This window comes from Cucumis melo, chromosome 10 (genome assembly GCF_025177605.1).
Source record: "Cucumis melo cultivar AY chromosome 10, USDA_Cmelo_AY_1.0, whole genome shotgun sequence".
Classification (NCBI taxonomy): Eukaryota; Viridiplantae; Streptophyta; class Magnoliopsida; order Cucurbitales; family Cucurbitaceae; genus Cucumis; species Cucumis melo.
In genome coordinates this window covers 13756166-13775992 of record NC_066866.1, presented here as the reverse complement: position 1 = coordinate 13775992, position 19827 = coordinate 13756166, and the positions used below count along the sequence as shown (strand labels likewise).

The following is a 19827-nucleotide window of genomic DNA, read 5'->3' as shown; positions in this document are numbered from 1 at the left end:
CCACATAAAGGTAGATCTCAAAGGTCTTTTACATGTGAATTAATTGCTATATCATGGCGATATGTGAAGCAAACCATTACAATCATCTATTCAAATCATGCTTTAATTCTTACAATTTAGGAGGCTAGTCGAGAATGCGTGTTTAAGATCAATGACTCAACATATATGAGGATCATGTAGCTTGTCTTCTAACAAAATTCCTCCAACAATATTGTATAGAGACAATACGACATGCATAGCTCAAATAAGAATATACTAAAAAAGATAGACAAAACATATTCCATCAGAACTCTTCTACACTCATCACTAATAAATTTTCTAACTTATTCGCAAAAGTATCATCTGCTGCAACATTTGTCGAATTGATATACAACATTGAAATGCAACCATTCAAAAATTTTAAGTGATGTTTTTATGAAAACAGAGAAAAATATTGTACTCCTTTTTTCCTTGACTAGAATTTTCCAGTAGTCTTTTTCATTTGCTAGTATTTCTCCTAGTAAAGTTCTAATGAGGCATACGACGAAAATCTAAAGGAGTGTCGTAAAATATTGGGTTAGATTTTCATAATTACTCTATTTTTCCCAGTAAGTTATTCTTCCTCTTTCTCAAATGGATGGTGAGGATTAATTCTCCACCGACTCTCCTCCATCTTCTTCAATAATTCCAACTCATTACACCACTATAAATATCTTTCGCAAGTGAAAATAAAAGTCTCTTTACATAATCTTTTCATATTTTCTCTTCTCATTGTTTCTCACTGTCATATTATTGTTCTCATTGATCTTCTAAGTTTTAGATCACATATTAAAATTTGTGTTTTATATCGGTAAAGGCAATATAAACATCCATTTCAAACCTTAAAAACCAAAACTGCATTTTATCCTCCGCTTTGCTTTTTTATTTTTTAATTCACTATATGTGGATAGATAGATATTCGAACCTTGAACTTAAAGTAAATAAATTAAAAAGATGTTATTTTGCATGTACATCACAAAGAACTTTTATCCTTTGCCTACCTTCGGCTCCTTTAAAGTAGAGATTTTTTACGTGTTACACCCACTCATTTGAACTGTGGAAGATGAAGACCCCACCATTTTACAAAATGACATTCCAAACTTTTACCATGTCGGCTAAGAAACCCCCAACTGACGAATCAAAGAAACGTCCACTAATTCGTACAAGACTCTTAACACCATAAAAAAAAGTGAAACATAATGTTAGCTACTACATTTAAAAGAAATAAAGTTTGACTACTACATTTGAGAGAGATAGGGTTGCACATGCACCTTGTATTCAGTGTATAGGCAACCCACGCAAGCTTTAATTTCTAGGGATTGTGTCCCCAAATTAAGACCACAATCATCCGCAATGTTTTTAAGCTTTATTATTGATATTACGAAGTGCTATACCTGCGTACAAGAGATTGCAACCCCAAACTATGACATGCGTTTGGTATCAGTCAACTTAACCCTTCCAGTTGTCCTTAAGCCGCCTGATTTCTCTAATAGCTTCAACTGGAGAATGATTACCTACCTTCTCCTGCAATAGTAAAACCACCAAAACATGTTGATACGTCGTCATCATATCAAGTGAATTGAACTATGCAAAGATCTTGAGATATGATGTTAAAATGGATCTTGTTCTATCATTCATTAGAGATTTCTCTGGGAACATTACAAATCAGAGTTCGAAGGGCAAAGATATGGTTTCGGTTGGTCTGTGAGATAAGACTTCAAAGCATGTAAGCCCATTTCTGGAATCTGTACGCTAGTTGAAAAGAAATCAGAGGTGGAGTTCAAAATTGCGGGAAATGTGGGATATGATGGAATTGCTACTGAAAGAATACGTGTTGTTCTTGCTGAACTATATCTGAATAAAGCTCTATTTCCATGAGGCAACACTATTCATAACTCACTCGTCAAATTACCCAATCATTCTTGACCAACCTCACACATTAAAAAGCAATGCCTACAATACTGTAAACTTATTCTGTAAAAGACTTGGAACCTTTAATATTAGGAGTACCTGAATTTGTGGAAGATCAACTCGCATGAAAGGATTTGTCTCCATTTCTTCTTCAATGGTAGAAGGAACGGTGGCTTGTCCAGCTTGTCGCTGGCCCTGAGCCCACAACAACTTACCTTTTATCTTCTCGTTGTCTGGTTCAACTGTCAGAGCAAACTGCAAGTTCTTCACTGTGTACTGTATAAAGAGAGAACTTTTAGTATTACATCAAAAACAAAACGTTCAGAAATTCAAATCAAATGTGACTCACTGAAAAAAAAAAAAAAGTTAGGCTCTTTCCAACCAAGAAATCATTACACCAAGTATCACTTTTAAGAAATCTGTACAATAAATACCACTTTTAACAGCATTCAGACCAAGAATTGTACACATAATGTTATTAAAAGAGGAATAAAGACACAACTTTGTCAAGGATAATTGATCAAATTAGTGGAAACAAGAATGAAAACTAATTTTCATCGCTCTACATGCGCTTAATTGCCCTATAAAAAAGGTAAGTTTTCTCTCTCCCCTCTCTCCTCCCCAAATCTAGTTCACAGCCACACTCTTGACTACTCCAACAAGTCTCAATAAATAGGATGGAAAAGTCGTCGGCTGCAAACTAAATGCTGTCACATTATTGCATATGGAAAGAAGAGGGCAGTTGTCACATTAAAGATGTGGAAGCCAAAAGAATCTTATCTGTCTCAGATAACCAACTTCGTTGGATTCTGACTACTACTTCCGAACTACTAAGAACACTAGTGGATAGCTACTTTAACAAATTCAGTGACACTGACAGAGGAAGGCTGAAGATTTGGAAGTTCCAAGCAAAGTCACGTTGGATCCTTAGTTGCGATAACTGGCCTTATGTTGAGAGTCATTTCAATTTAAGGGTATGCTCAGGAAAACGGCAACAAGGCTGGTTGTTATTTCGCAATTAGATGGGTAAGATCATCGAAAGAATGGACTATATCATGTGGTTTGCCGGCAATGCACTCAAGACCCCATCTCCGAAAATGATTGAAAAGCAAAGCTATGCAGAAAAGGTCAAATTCAGTTATTCCAACGAAATTAAAAAAAGTCTGGGCATCCCTATGCATATAGCACACTAAGGCACAAAACCAGGTGCACTAGGTAATCAAGAATTTGGAGGTAGCTCCAACTAACTTCGAACAGTTGTGGACTGTGACTAAGCTATTTGCTTTTGATGATTGGAGAAGAATTCCTAAAATGGTGGAGACAATTATTCAAATTTAAGGTTGTGATAAACCCTTCGTTTGATGAAAATTCTCTAATCAGTTTGGATCGAGGCTCAATCAAGGAACACATAAGAGGAGGAGGAGTTTGGCAATTGATGGGTTCTTTTCACCTTAAATTTGAAAAATGGGATAAAAATAAATATAACAGACTAGCAGTCACAAAAAGATTTGGAGGTTGGCTAAAAATCAGTAATCTTCCTTTAGATTACTCGAGTAGAAGAACCTTTGAGGTTATTGGAGATCACTTTGGGGCTCTTGAGTCCATTGTCTCAGAAGACTATCAATCTCTTAAACTGTAGAGAAGCAAGAATCAAGGTCAAAAGAAACCTATGTGGCTATATTCCTTCAATGATAGAAATCAAAGACCCGAGAAGAGGAAACATTTTTCTGCACTTTAGGGAGAGAACAGATGAATCCGCCGAAGTTCATAAAAAAAACATTAGGGGTCGATGATTTTGAAAATCCCACAGACCTCTTGCGCATCAGAACAGCATTATATGATGTAAAGGTAGACCTTACGAGATTCCAAACGGTCCTAAACATTCCAAAATCCACCATTGGGACATTATCAGTAGAAAGAAACCCGTTTGAAGCCTTGCAGCAAATTCCCAACCAGTTGCCGGCGCCAGAGAAGGGGAAGGAGACGAATAGGCATGCAAACACAGCATTGAAGGAGCAGTTAGACGAACAATCACATTTAATTAATTTCACCGTGCCCATAACTGACAACTGTTTCTTGAAGTTGGCGGACCCCACTATTTTCAAAAAGCAGAAATCTGAAGAGCCAAGTGAAGGGAGGCTCTCAACTGCCTCAAGTGATTCGGCTATACTTGCCAGCTCACACAAGAATCCCAAAGATCCCTCCAACAAAGTCGCTCATCTAGTTGGCGCCGCCTTTTCTTCCACTACTGATGTCAACCCCAAACAATCACAGATCAAGCAAAGGAAAGAAGAAAAAAATTTCCCCAAGAATTCCGTTGAAACAGTTCATTAGAAAACAAACATCATTTGATAATGCTTGGACTGCATCGCTGAAGTCTGAATCACTTGCAATATGCTCCTTCAAAAATCTGAAAGAAGACGCTCAAAAAGAATCAGCCAAGCAAGCCTTCTTTATCAAAGAAAAATCGGGATCTTTTGGAAATTGTACCTCCAAACTTCAAACAGTCTCAGATAAAATCAGGTCAGTATCTCCCGTCCAGCTCCTATTTGTTTTAATTACTCAAGCTTCACAAATCCTAACACTAAAATCACCTTAATATGAGGGTCTCCATGCCAGTCAGTTGAATCTGTACAAAAGCTCTCAAATACAAAAATTATCTCCCCTCATAGTGTCAGCAGTGAAGAGATACAAAAATTATCTCCCCTTATAATATCAGCGGTGAAGATTCTCTCAGATAACACAAATTCCAGAAGACAAAACAAATTTTGAAATTGAAGCAGTGGACCTGATCTCCCTTTTCAAAGTGGAATGTGGTGGTTTTAGTAATATTCCTTGCTGATCCCCCGTCAAGCCAGCAGAAATTCCAAAGGAATTGTTGCCCATTATCAATGATTGTGAAATTGTGTTGTGTGAGCAAATCATTGTAAAGCATATGCTCGGATTTTTCTATCATGAAAACCATTTCTTGGAATACAAGAGGCCTAAAAGACCCATCCAAGCGTTCTACTCTCAAGAAGTTCATAAAAAGCCATCAACCGGATGTGGTTATGATCCAAAAATCAAAAATGGAAAATCTGGACCCAGTTCTTGATTATCAGAAGAATAAGGTTGGGCAGTGGGAAATATTGATCAGCTGGGAGGGGTTGCCAAGGCATGAAGTCACCTGAGGAGCCTATGATGAAATGCAATGACTCTATCCAGATCTTCACCTTGAGGACAAGGTGAATTTGGGGGGGGGGGGGGGAATAATGTCAGACCCCTATTAGGTTCTGTTATAGTAGAAGAAAGAAATAAAAGTTACACCTTTCACACGTGTGAAGTTAGTAGATAAGTCGGTTAGCTTTAAGTAGAAATAGGAGTCTGTTTGGGCAGGAGAGGGATTATGAAATTGTTAGTTGTGTTTGTTGCTATTGTTACTTCTTGAAAGACAGAAGAACAAGAGAGCTGTGTGTAGAATTGAGATTTCCTCAATTCGTTTCTACTTTAATAGATTTACTATACAAATAAAGATCGAAATTCATACATTTTGGTATCCGGGCACGATTCTGGAAGGACTTTCCGCCATGGTTCAGACAAGGATAGAAGAACGATTAGAGGTTTTTGATCAGGAAATCACTGGTTTAAAGAAGGAGATGAGTAAAATGCCGACGATCAAAGCAAGTTTGAGTGAGATTGCGAAGAATTTCGAATTGATGCGACTGCAATCGGAGAAGCAACAACAACTTCTTCTGATGTTGATGGAGTTGAATGCGAAAGAATGTTCGATGAGAAGCGAACGACTGATGGAATCGGTAATACTTGATTCTACGACGGCGAAAGGGAAAGAAAACAAAGCAACCTCCAGCCGAGTTAGCAAAACAGACTGAAATATCGGAAAGGATCGAAATGAGAAGAAATCTGATAACGATGAGAATGTAGCAGATCGGTACAAATTTAAGAAGGTCGAAATGCCTGTTTTCAATAGAGAAGATCCTGATTCATGGTTACTCCACGCTGAGAAGTATTTCTAGATCCATAAACTCTCTGAATTTGAAAAATTATTAGTTTCGACAATAAGTTTTGATGGACCAGCCCTGAACTGGCATCGATCACAAGAGGAAAGAGATAAATTTGTGAGCTAGTCAAACTTAAAAGAAAGAATGTTAATTCGATTCAGATCTACTAGAGAATGATCGATTTGTGGTAGATTTTTATAGATTAAACAAGAAACAATCATAGAAGAGTATAGAAATTTGTTTGACAAATGAGTAGCACCACTATCAGATCTTCTGGAAAGAGTAGTGGAAGAAACGATTATGAATGGACTTTTTCCCTGGATCAAAGCAAAAGTAGCCTTCTGTCGTCCGAAAGGACTTGCCGAAATGATGGAGGTAGCACAGTTAGTCTAGTTGAAAACTCCTTGCCATTAGAACTTGGGGTGTTGACGTAATATTAGGGATGCAGTGGCTATATTCCTTAGGGGTGACAGTAGTGGATTGGAAAAACTTGACACTGTCATTTTCATTCCAAGGGAAACAAGTTTGCATCAAGGAAGTCTTACTAAGGCAAGGGTGAGTTTGAAGAATATGATTAAGTCATGGGGTGAGAAAGATGAAGGTTTTCTGATTGAATGCCTAGCAATAGAAGTTGAAGGGATAATCAAAAACGAATGCTGTAAGGTTGATATCCAGAAGAACCCAACCCTGTGCTTTCAATCCTGGATCAGTTTACAGACGTCTTTGAATGGCCAGATAAGCCGCGGCCCAGAAGAGACATTGAACATCAAGGGAGACCCAAGTATTACCAAGGCAAGGATGAGTTTGAAGAATACGATTAAGTCATGGGGTGAGAAAGAGGAAGGTTTTCTAATTGAATGTTGAGCAGTAGAAGTTGAAGGGTTAATCAGAAACGAATGCTGTAAGATTGATGAGAATCCAAAAGAAGCCAACCCTATGCTTTCAGTCCTGGATCAGTTTATAGACGTCTTTGAATGGCCAGATAAGTTACCGTCCAAAAGAGACATTGAACATCAAATCCACTTCAAAAGAGACATTGAACATCAGATACACTTAAAAAAGGGACTGATCCCATTAATGTTAGACCTTATCAATATGGATATCATCAAAAAGAGGACATGGAAAAATTGGTAAGGGAAATGCTAGCGTCAGGAGTCATTCGGCCCAGTACCAGCCTTGTACTTTTGGTTAAGAAAAAGGATGATAGCTGGCGTTCCTGCGTTGACTATAGCACTGTAAATAGTTCCACTATTCCTTATAAATTTCCAATTTCGGTAGTGGAGGAGTTGTTTGATGAACTACGCAGTGCATCTTTATTTTCGAATATTGACTTGAAATCCGAGTATCATCAAATCAGAATGGTTGATGAGGACATCGAGAAAACTGCCTTTAGAACTCATGAAGGCCACTATGAGTTCTTAGTTATGCCCTTTGGGCTAACTAATGCACCAGCCATGTTCCAAGCATTGATGAATGCAATTTTCAAGCCCTATTTGAGAAAGTTTGTCCTAGTATTTTTTGATGACATACTGATTTACAGCAAAATGTGAATGAAAATGTGGATCATATGTGATTAGTTTTATCAATCCTGAGGAAGCATGAGCTGTATGCAAACAAGAAAAAATGCAGTTTTGCTCTGTCCAAGATAGAGTATTTGGGCCATTTTATTTCGGGAAGGTGTGGAAGTTGATCTAGAGAAGATAAAATTTATAGTTGATTGGCCAAAGCCTACCAATATTAGAGAAGTCAGGGGATTTCTTGGGCTAACTGGCTATTACAAACGCTTTGTGCAGGGGTATGGTTCCATAGCAGCGCTATATTATCACAGTTGCTTAAGAAGGGAGGGTTTAAGCGGAATGAAGAGGCTGAAGAAGCTTTTGAAAAATTGAAGCAAGCAATGATGTCTCTTCCTGTTTTAGCGCTGCCAAATTTTAACCAACCATTTAAAAATGAGACAGATGCATCTGGTTATGATGTGGGCGTGGTCTTAATTCAGTCTAAGAGACCAATAGCATACTACAACCACACATTAGCTTTGAAAAACAGGGCTCGGCCAATGTACAAGAGAGAATTGATGGTCGTGGTTTTGGTTGTTCAAAGATGGAGACCGTATTTGTTGGGAGGTAAATTTTTTGTAAAAACAGATCAAAGATCATTGAAGTTTTCGTTGGAGCAAAGAGTCATCCAACCTCAGTACCAAAAGTGGATAGCGAAGCTTTTGGGGTACTCCTTTAAGGTGATCTATAAGCCTGGGCTTGAGAACAAAACCACAAATGCCCTCTCGAGGAAACCAACAGATGTGCAATTTTTTGGCATATCAATACTGGTTACAGTTGATTTGAACATTATTAAAGAAGAAGTAGAAAGTGATTCGAAACTCCAAAAAGTGATAATTGATTTAAACGAGTCTGAAGAACAGAAGGAGAGTAAATAATCCATTCAGAACGGTATGTTGAAGTACAAGGATCAATTAGTTCTTGCAAAGAATTCAGATCTAATTCCTGCAATCCTAAATACTTATCATGATTCAGTTGTTGGTGATCATTCACGATTTTTAAGAACCTATAAGAGGGTGGTTAGTGAGTTATATTGGGAAGGGATGAAAGTGGATATAAAGAAACAATGTGAGGAGTGTTTAATGTGTCAACGAAATAAGACCTTCGCCTTGTCTCCAGCTGGTTTGTTGGTTCTATTAGAGATTCCACAATCAATATGGAGTGACATTTCCATGCATTTCATGGATGGTTTGCCAAAAACTAACGGATTTGAAGTGATACTGATTGTGGTTGATCACTTAAGTAAGTATGGTCATTTCCTACCTCTTAAACATCCTTATAAAGCAAAGGCAGTGGCAGAATTATTTGTGAAAGAGATTGTTAGACTTCATGGTTTTCCCTCGTCTATTGTTTCAGATAGGAATAAAATCTTCCTCGACCATTTTTGGAAAGAGATGTTTAAATTGTCGGGTACTAAATTGAATAAAAGTACTGCCTACCACCCGCAATTAGACGGCTAGATAGAGGTTGTAAACAGAGGGGTAGAGACGTACCTGAGGTGTTTCTGCAGTGAGAAACTGCTAGGCCCCAATCTTATTCACGAATAATAGGAGGAATAAGAAAATACATGAAGCCAGTGAGGGGGAAACACGTGGAAGTGGGGAGAATAGCCATGAAACCAATAAAGAGGATGCACGTGGAAGTGGGGAAGAAAGCAAGGAGATCGGGGACCAGTAGGTGGGGACCCCAAGTTAGTAGCGAGAAATTAAAAGGGGCAAGGGGTAACATAAGGGGGTACGGAAATTTTGGGGTGAAGAACAAAGAGGCTTTAGTTTTTCCTTGCGAGGAAGAAGACAGAGTCCAGGTTCCTTCGTTCTTGATTGCGTTTGCATTGTTGGTTGTTTGTTGTTTTGGTTTCCCAAATCGTTAACTTGATCTGTTGTTTTTATTATTCTGAACGTTGTTGTTTACCGTGTGGTTGGTAATTATAGTTTTGTTTTCCTGACTGTTATCTTGAAGTTGTGGTGTCTTTAAGTTGTACTTTGATTTAGATATTAGAGGTTAAGGAACCAGTTGGTATCCTAACATTTGGTATCAGAGCCTGAAACCTGGGCAAGCGCACGACAATGGCAAGAATGGTCGAAGAGAGATTAGAGGTAGTGGAACAAGGAATGCAGAGACAGTCGATAATCAAAGAAAACATAGCGTTGTTGTCAAAGAACATCACTGAGATAAACTCCCAGATTGACAAACAGTATCAGCAACAACAAGTGATCCTGAAGTACATTGAAGGGATTATCAGAGACGACTCAACCGGAAAGAAACAGAGGAGGGGTCGACCAACCAAGTTACGAAGGCGGAATCCGTTATACCCGTGACATCGTTGGAATCGAAAGAGGAAGTTAAAACAAAGGAAGAACGAGCATTGGACCGTAGCAAGTTCAAAAAGATTGAGAAGCCGATTTTTTATGGAACGGACCCTAACTCATGGCTTTTTCGACCGGATCGTTACTTCAAAATACATAATCTGTCGAACTCAGAGAAACTCACAGTGGCTCAGATAAGTTTCAATGGACTAGCTCTTGACTGGTACCCTCGTGAAGCATTCAAAGGATGGGATGATTTGAAATAGAAGATGTTAGTGTGGTTCCAAGCAATACACGATGGTATGTTAGTAGGCAGGTTCTTAACTATCAAACAGGAGACGACTGTTGAGGAATACCGAAACCGTTTCGACAAGCTGCTAGCTCCAGTGGCTTTCTTACCCACAGTAATGTTGGAGGAGACATTCATGAACGGACAAAATCTATGGCTGAAATCCGAAGTAGAAACGCTAGAACCCGTTAGGCTAGCCCAAATGATGAAGTTGGCATTAAAGAATGAGAATAGAGAACTGGTCTGAAAAGAGTGTGGGCTGATCAGCGCGTATGGCATCAAGGCCCCATATACAAGAATCAACAGGCCAAGAACGTGGTCACAACAGCCGCAAAAGAAGTAACGATTATGGGTAACTGGCGGATGCGGACGATCACTCTGAGGGAAGTGGTGGCGGGAGATAACCGTCGGGATAGGCCTACTAAACAACTAATGGACGCCGAATTTCAGGCCCAAAGAGAGAAGGGATTATGTTTTTTCACTGTGGGAAAAATATTCTGCCAGCTATAGATGCAAGACCAAGGAGAACAAGGAGCTCCGAATGCTGCTGGTCAAAGAAGGAGGAGAGGAACTAGAGATTGTGGAGGAAGAGTTCTTCGAAGCTAAGGCAGAGATTAAGCAAGTGGAAGTCCATAACGTGGAAAATCTGAACATTGAGTTGTCCATCAACTCTGTAGTAGGCTTGACCAACCTGGGAACCATGAAAGTCAAGGGGAAGATTGGGGAGGAAGAAGTGGTGATACTAATCGATTGTGGGGCGACCTATAACTTCATTGCTAAGTTAGTGACCAAGTTGGGGCTGGCACTACATGAAACCCCTAATTTTGAGTGATCTTAGGCTCGGGGACGGCAGTAAAAGGTAAAGGAGTGTGCAATGATGTGGAGGTTTGGGTGGGAGAATGGAAGGTGAACGATAGCTTCCTATCCTTGGAATTGGGGGGAGTGGATATAATCCTTGGAATGCAATGGCTACACTCCCTCAGGGTGACCGAAGTAGATTGGAAAAATTTGTTGTTGTCTTTCTATCACCAAGGCAAGGAGATAACGATCAAAGGGGATCCGAGCCTCACTAAAACGTGGCTCAGTCTAAAGAATCTAGTGAATTCGTGGGAAGTGGAAGACCAGGGATTCCTAGTGGAATGTCACGCCACGGAAGGCAAGCCAATGAGGGAGGAAGAACAGGAAGAAGAGCTACTATCACCAGAAGTTACTCCAATGGCCGCCCTTCTGAAGGAATTCGCTAGTGCGTTTGAATGGCCAGAGAAGCTACCCCCTCAGCACAGCATCGACTATCATATATATCTGAAAAGTGGAACTGACCCGGTGAACGTAAGACCCTATAGGTATGCACACCATCAAAATGAAGAGATGGAATGACTGGTAGATGAGATGCTATCATCAGGCATCATCCGACCTAGCAAGAGCCCCTATTCCAACCTGGTGTGGTTGGTGAGGAAGAAAGACGGGAGCTAGCAGTTCTGTGTAGATTACCAAGCTCTGAATAATGTGACCATCCCTGACAAATTCCCCATTCCGGTCATAGAGGAGCTATTTGATGAATTAAATGAAGCTAACATGTTCTCCAAGATTGACCTCAAGACCGGTTACCACCAAATACGAAAGTGCCCTGATGATATTGAAAAAACAGCCTTCCGGACTCACGAAGGCTACTACGAATTCCTAGTGATGCCGTTCAAATTGACTAACGCCGCCTCGACCTTCCAAGCTTTGATGAATCAAGTGTTCAAGCCGTATCTGCGAAGGTTTGTCCTTGTTTTCTTCGACGATATTTTTGTGTACAATAACGGGGTAGATGAAAAGTGCAGCATTTGGAAGTTGTCTTAGAACTGTTGAAAAAAAATGAATTGTACGCGAACTTGGAAAAATGTATGCGAAGCCGCAGATTAGGTACTTGGGCCACTTCATATCGGAAAAAGGCATTGAGGTAGACCCAAAAAAGATTAGGGCTATCAGAGAATGGCCGGTCCCTACCAAAGTGTGAGAAATTCGAGGATCCCTGGGACTCACGGGGTACTACCGACGATTCGTGAAAAACTATGGCACCATGGCAGCTCCCCTGACTCAATTACTAAAGACAGGTGCATACCGATGGAGTGAGGAAGCAGAGACAGCGTTTGAAAGGCTTGAAATGGCCATGATGACACTTCCGGTATTAGCCATGCCTGACTTCAACTTGCCGTTTGAAATTGAGTTGAATGCTTCGGGATTCGGAGTGGGGGCAATGTTAACTCAAGGTCGATCGCCAATAGCTTACTTCAGCAAGACGTTGTGTATGTGGGATAGGACACGACCGGTGTACGAAAGAGAGTTAATTGCGGTGGTAATCGCAGTCCAAAGGTGGCGTCCTTATTTGTTGGGGAGAAAGTTTACAGTGAAAACGAATCAAAGGTCACTAAAATTCCTGTTGGAGCAGTGGGTGATACAACCCCAATATCAGGAATGGATTGCCAAGTTCTTGGGGTATTCCTTTGATGTAGTTTACCAACCGGGTTTAGAAAATAAAGCCGCTGATGCCTTGTCGAGAATTCCACCTAACGTGCATTTGAACCAACTCACGACACCAGCATTATTAGATTTGGCCATCATTAGAGAAGAAGTGAACAGGGATCCGAGGTTACATAAGATCATAAGGGTGATGGAAGAGCAAAAGCTAGAGATACCACATTATACCCTTCATCAAGGGGTGCTAAAGTTCAAAGGCAAATTAGTGACTTCGAGCTCATCTTCTTTGCTACCAACCATTATGCATACATATCATGCTTCAGTATTTGGAAGACATTCGGGTTTTCTAAGGACCTATAAGAGAGTTACCAGTGAGTTGTATTGGAAAGGGATGATGAAAGACATAAAGAAATATTGTGATGAATGTGTAATATGCCAGAGAAACAAGTCCTCAGCATTGTCTCCAACCAGGTTGCTAATGCCTTTAGAGATTCCTGATGCGATATAGAGTGATGTATCAATTGACTTTATTGAAGGGTTACCAAAATCAAAGGGTTGGGATGTGATCCTCATTGGCTGAGTAAGTATGCACACTTCCTGCTATTTAAACACCTCTACACAGCCAAGGTCATTGCTGAAGTCTTTATCAAAGAAGTTGTTGAACTCCATGGTTATCCTAAATCTATAGTCTCAGACAGGGACAACGTCTTCCTCGGCCATTTTTGGAAAGAGATGTTTCGGTTAGCTGGTACCAAGTTGAACCAATGTTTATTATACCACCCCCAATCGGATGGGCAGACCAAGGTGGTGAACAAGAGCGTGGAGGCCTATCTGAGGTGTTTCTATGGGGAAAAACCGAATGAGTGGAGCCAATGGATACACTGGGCAGAGTATTGGTACAACACCACCTACAACAGCTCAATATGGATTACCCCCTTCCAAGCCGTATATGGTAGACTTCCCCCACCCTTGATCCAATATAGAGACATGGAAACACCAAACTCCACACTTGACCAGCAGTTGAAGAAGAGGGATGTGGTGCTGGGAGCGCTGAAAAAGCACTTGAGACTAGCTCGAGAAAGAATGAAGGAACAAGCGAACTTGAAAAGAAGAGAGGTGGAATTCCATGAAGGGGACTTTGTATTTCTAAAAATCTGACCACACCGACAGGTTACCCTAAGAAAGAAACGAAATGAAAAGCTATCACCGAAGTACTTTGGGCCACATCAAATATTAGAAAGAATTGGAGAAGTTGCGTATAAGCAGGAACTTCCAAGTTTGACTCTGTTTTTCATGTGTCGCAACTTAAGAAGGCAGTGAGGAATAGGGAGTCGGTTCAACAACTTGATCCTTATGTGAATGAAAATCACAAGTGGATCACACAACCAGAAGAAGTATACAGTTATCGCAAGAATCCGGTAACAAAGGAATAGGAAGCATTAATTAGTTAGAAGGGATTGTCGCCGCACGAAGTCACCTGAGAGAACTGCTCCGACATGAAGTACCAGTTCCCGGAATTCCACCTTGAGGACAAGGTGGAGGATTTAGAAGAGGAGAGTGATGCTAGGCCCCCAATCATATTCACGTATAATAGGAGGAATAAGAAAATACATGAAGCCAGTGAGGGAGAAACACGTAAAAGTGGGGAAAATAGCCATGAAGCCAATGAAGAGGATGCACGTGGAACTGGGAAGGAAAGCAAGGAGATCGGGGACTAGTAGGTGGGGACCACAGTTAGTTAGTAGTGGGAAATTAAAAGGAGCAGGGGGTAGCAAAAGGGGGTAAGGAAATTTCTTAGTGAAGAAGAGAGAGGCTATAGTTCTTCCTTGCGAGGAAGAAGATAGAGTCCAGGTTCCTTCGTTCTTGGTTGCATTTGCATTGTTGGTTGTTCATTGTTTTGGTTTCCCAGATCGTTAACTTGATCTGTTGTTTTTATTATTGTGAATGTTGTTGTTTACCATGTTGTTGGTAATTATAGTTGTGTTTACCCAACTGTTATCTTGAAATTGTGGTGTCTTTGAGCTGTATTTTGATTTAGAAATTAATAGAGGTTAAGGAACCAGTTGGTATCCTAACAAAAACCTAAAGAATGGGTGAAGTGGTTGCCTTGGGTAGAATATTGGTATAATACCACTTTCCAAAGGGCCCTAGGTGTATCTTCCTTTTAGGTCGTGTATGGGCGTAAACCTCCACCTCTATTATCTTATGGTGATGCTGAAACAACGAACTCTACGCTGGATGAGCTGCTAAAAGAGAGGGATGTTGTTTTGGGAGCTTTATGAGAACACTTACGTTTAGCTCAAGAACAAATGAAGAGCTATGTTGATCACAAAAGAAGAGATGTGGAATTTTGTGTGGGGAATTATGTGTTCTTAAAAATTAGACCCTAGCAATTGTCTTTGAAAAGGAAATGAAATGAAAAGCTCTCCCAGATTGTATGGGCCTTATAAAATTTTGGAGAGAATTGGCACTGTGGCTTATAAGCTTGAACTACCGGCTAATACGACCGTTCATCCTATTTTCCATGTGTCTCAACTAAAGAAGTTGGTGGGAGAGCACATGAATGTTCAGCCTACTATCCAGTATGTCAATGAAAATTATGAATGGAAGTCAACCTGAAGAAGTTCTTGATTATCAAAAGAATAAGGCTGGGCAGTGGGAAATATTGATCAGCTGGGAGGGGTTGCCGAGGCATGAAGCCACCTGGGAAGCCTATGATGAAATGCAACGACTCTATCCAGATCTTCGCCTTGAGGACAAGGTGAATTTGGAGAGGGGGAGTAATGTTAGACCCCTATTAGGTTTTGTTATAGTAGAAGAAAGAAATAAAAGTCACACCTTTCACACATGTGAAGTTAGTAGTTAAGTCGGTTAGCTTTAAGTAGAAATAGGAGTGTTTGGGCGGGAGAGGGATTATGAAATTGTTAGTTTTGTTTGTTGCTATTGTTACTTCTTGAAAGACAGAAGTACAAGAGAGCTGTGTGCCTCAATTCGTTTCCACTATAATATATTTACTATACAAATAAAGATCGAAATTCATATCAGAAAGCATAGTTCTATTATGTGGTTAAAGCTATTTTGGCAGAAATTTGGTTTGAGAGGAACCGGCGTCTTTCATGATAAATCAATGGGCTGTTTTCATCGTTTTGATATAGCACACAGAAATACCTCCTGGTGCAACATCTCAAATCTTTTCGGAAGCTACAGAATCCAAGATCTCAACTTAACTTGGAGAGCTTTTATTTTTCCAATCTAATTCTGTTGCTCTTGTTTTATTCTGTTTTTACTTTCTTTTCTCTTCCTTATGGTTACTCTTTATTGTTCTAAACTATTTATCAGTCATGACCTAGTAAAAATCCATTATCATGGCTTAGTATTGAGTTTTTTTTCTCCATTTTGCTTTTATTCTTGAGGAAATGATTGAGGTCGCTATGGTGTGTTAACCTAGTTGAGATGTCTGGATGCGACTGTTGTGATTCCTAGTTTTTTTGTAGCTCTTGTATAACCCTCTTGTACTTTGAGCTCATTTCTCTTTTATCTATTAATAACGAGATCTCTTTCTTTTCAAAAAACTACCCGAAAAACTTCTCCAAAAAAATTAATAATAAATAACTAATAGTCATAATCATAACAATTATTTCTTCATGAATATCCAAAATATAAATATTAAGATGAATTGAAGTACAAAAGGAAAGTCAAACAAAAAGAACGCCCTCAAAATGGAGTCTACAAACAAAATAAACTCAAAATAAATCACAAGAAGTAATTATGACCATAAAAACCCCTGAACAGGGAAGAAAATGAATAAGAGTCAGATAATTAATTACCTCATGGCCGCAGTACACACGTGTTTGCTTTGGCAATGAACCCAATGTGACGCATAGAGATTGATACATCTGCTCTGCTGTTCCCTCAAAAAACTTACCGCATCCAGCAACAAACTACACAAAGAAACCGAAGTTAAGATGCAACATATTATATAGTAAGAAACAACTGCATGAGAATCAAGTACCCAAAGGAAATAAAAGAGTTATTTACTGACTTGTATTGTTCTGACAGAAGATTAAACGCTAATGGATACATGATACCCAAAACTGGAACCATTTATTGTAAGAAATGACTCCCCATCAGAGAGAAAGGAAATTCACAGATCATAAATCAGTACAGTACTACCACTATCAAGTTGATCTCTTGACTAACTACCAGACCTAGACTTTCTAAAGAGTCTTCTAATGTGGTGAGTAGGAATTGCTCGAAAATGTCTTAGTTAAAGGGTGGCTGATTAGCATCTCATAAAATCATCAAATGTACCCTGAAACTTTATCTCCCTTGGCAAGGAAAGTCTTACACCCCCCTGCACACTTCTAGAGTCTAGTGGAGACAGAGGCATCATAGAGGAGCAAAGACTTCATACTCTTTCAGGCACTATACGCCAATTTGGATATAGAAAATCCCGAAGAGTAATTACATGGCTAAGTTTATGCAAATTTGCAAGACTTGTGAGTTTTGGCAAAGTAGTTTATAAGTCTAAATCCTCTACTCCATCCTTCTCTTAATTCAAAATGGACAAAATGAAAACAATATCTTGAACTGTTGGTATCTCATTGAAACTTTCAGAAAGTTGACAAAAAAATTATTAATGCTTTACATGTCGACTTACCAGTGTATCACCGGTGAATACAGCTGGGTCCTCACCCTCTTTGCCAGAGACATAATAACTTATATGCCCTTTGGTGTGGCTGATGACAGAGAGCCAATCAAAGAAAATCAAGAACAATCGTTCGGTGGAAAATAACATTTAATATAGATAAGGCAAATTATTCTTCTCTATCTCCCACCCAAATATGAGCGAAAGGTTGTTAAAAGAAACAACCGACTTCAGATAAAGAGCAATCTTACATATATTTTATAGGCAGTTGTCCAATAAAAACAAGTTCAGTTCTAACAAAGCCAAGATTTGATTTCATCGACGTCCAGCAAAAAGTTTATGAGTTATAATCAGCAGTTGGAATGCTAACTCGGCAGAGAAGGTGAAAAAATGAATAAAATTTATTGGATATTTAAAAAAGAATCCACACTCTTTCCTACTTATTTTGCCTAATAGTGATAGGTTTCTATTTGATAGTATGAGATTCCATCTCAAAACCAATTTGCAACAAAAGGAGTGACCGATCGAACTTGTAAAGAGTGTGAGTCCCCTTGGTCTTTCCAATGTGGGATTCTCAATATCTCAACGTGCCCCCTTATGTTTCAAGTAACCTTTTGCATTAATATGAAAAATATAAACAATATGCAGACTCACAAACTTCAAGATACCAAGGCTCTCTGCCAAAAATACTGCTGCTGATTAACTAAATATCTTATACATCCCTCCTCGCTAGCAAAGCATCGCCACCCTCAACATGTAGTAACTGTAACTGTGGATGTTACTTTGTTTGTTGTTTGTTGCTTTACAATAGATCCAACTCGACACCCATGTAAATGCATGAGCAAAACCTTCATTTCCTATATATTTCCTATATATACAACTGCTGTTATGACATATCTAGATTGAACACTTGGGAAGAAAGCATACTTGTTTTTCTTTTATATCTATGAGTGTTCAGACCAGCTTACGCGTACCTCAACTGATCTCACGGGCCAACCCGCCTGACCCTATAGCATTTGAGTGTCAAGGAAACTAATAGAAAATTAATTACTAGGTAGGTGGTCACCATGGATTGAACCCGTGACCTTTTAATTAGTTATTGAGACTATGTCTCCTTTTTTCACACTAGGACAACCCATGATGTTTACAACTAAAAACACAAAGACTATGGCAGAAAATGATAGGGAGTAGAGAAAATCAGGGTACACACGAACTAATAATACAATTAAGGAACAATCTATATAACTCAGAAGAATCATGACATGATTTTGTCTCTTTCAGGATGGAATAATCTACATAGAAAGAATGAAATATACCAAGGTGTATGAAGAGACAATATAACAACATCAGCACCAAGAGCTATCTTATCACCATTTTCCACTGCATCAGTACAACCCTTAACCTTATCAATGGAACCACCATATACTTTAATTCCAGGAACCAGCTGCTTTATTTTCTCATTGCCCCCTGAATGATCCCTAAAAAGTAAAAGCGATGTGAATAAGAACTTCACAAACACCAATAACATCCGCCAGCAATTCAAGATAAACTAACAGAAACAGGAAGCACTGAAATGAAAAATAAGGCAGTAATCAATAATGAGCGAAAAGGGGGCATCATACCAGTGATGATGAGTGGTAAGAACGAGCTTGAGATGAACGCCATGTTCATTAGCAACATTCACAATCTTCTCTGGCTCTACAGGGTCAACAACCGCAGCTTCTTTAGTGCTCTCATCAATGATCCTGAGATCCACCCAGAATCCAACAATCAAAAAGTTACATTCATACTACACAAAATAAAAATATGCAAACCAACAGCGACTTCAGACTAGAGTAGCAGAAGTGAAAAATGACGGAAGAAATGAATATGGGGATTTGATTAGAAGATACAGGTAAGAGTAGTTGTCTTCCAAGCAACGAATGTAATGGATTTTCATCGTCGCTGAAGCAGATTCTTCCAAATCTAGAAACGATTGAGTTGACTCGTTGAGTTCAGCAATGAAGTACAATGTAGATCAGTAAAGAGAGTCGGCGACAACGGATAAAAATCTCCTGAATGCAACGTCTAGAATCTCCTAAATTCGATGAGTCAGGCTCTGGATGACTAAAATTGGGCGAAATTGATATTTCCGCAATATAACTAATAGTTTCGGTTAGCTTTTGAGAAGTAACCCATTTAGTTTTATATTTTAAAAGTAGCACATTTTGAAAAAAAATTCGTAAATTTATTTTTCTCGGTCAATTTCGGTCGACCTCAACACGAGGTTCTAATCAAATTTGAAAAACTCATTTTAACATAATTTTTCAATACATCTCGGCCTAAATGATCGTCACCAAGATGGTAGGTTTTTGTTTTAAAATTTCAAAATAAATGGTATTCTCAAATGACCAAAATACCATTGAAAGCCTAAATGCTAGATATTCTCAAAACCCTAAACCTTGTGCTCATTTCAGCAGAGATAAAGTGTGTTTGCTCAAAAAAGATTGAAGAGATTTGTCTGATTTTTGCTTGCCGAAATTTCACAAAGTCGTCCTCAAGCTTAAATTTGTGAAGGTGATTTACTTTGAACAACCGATAAACGTGTTTGCTCAAAAAGTTTCACGAAGTCATCCTCAAGCTTAAATTTGAAAAGAAA

At 39.1% G+C, this 19827-nt stretch overlaps 1 protein-coding gene across 1 annotated transcript; it reads right to left on the bottom strand.

Moving 5' to 3' along the window:
• Positions 1-1208: 1208 nt before the first annotated feature.
• Positions 1209-19317, bottom strand: LOC103496764 (hydroxyacylglutathione hydrolase cytoplasmic). Its single transcript, XM_008458751.3, has 7 exons — positions 19082-19317; positions 18812-18934; positions 18506-18667; positions 17202-17280; positions 16369-16482; positions 2029-2205; positions 1209-1542 (listed from the first exon to the last, which is right to left on the bottom strand). The coding sequence occupies exons 1-7, from the start codon at positions 19126-19128 to the stop codon at positions 1468-1470; spliced, it is 777 nt and encodes a 258-aa protein (XP_008456973.2). The 5' UTR covers positions 19129-19317; the 3' UTR covers positions 1209-1467.
• Positions 19318-19827: the final 510 nt, after the last annotated feature.

Excerpts from the sequence above, each read along its gene's own strand:
- LOC103496764 (XM_008458751.3), bottom strand. The coding sequence starts at position 19,128 with ATGAAAATCCATTACATTCGTTGCTTGGAAGACAACTACTCTTACCT. Across the intron at positions 16,483-17,201 it reads TATTCACCGGTGATACACTG|TTTGTTGCTGGATGCGGTAA; the intron begins GTAAGTCGACAT and ends TTCTTTGTGTAG. Across the intron at positions 1,543-2,028 it reads TTGATCTTCCACAAATTCAG|GAGAAGGTAGGTAATCATTC; the intron begins GTACTCCTAATA and ends TTACTATTGCAG.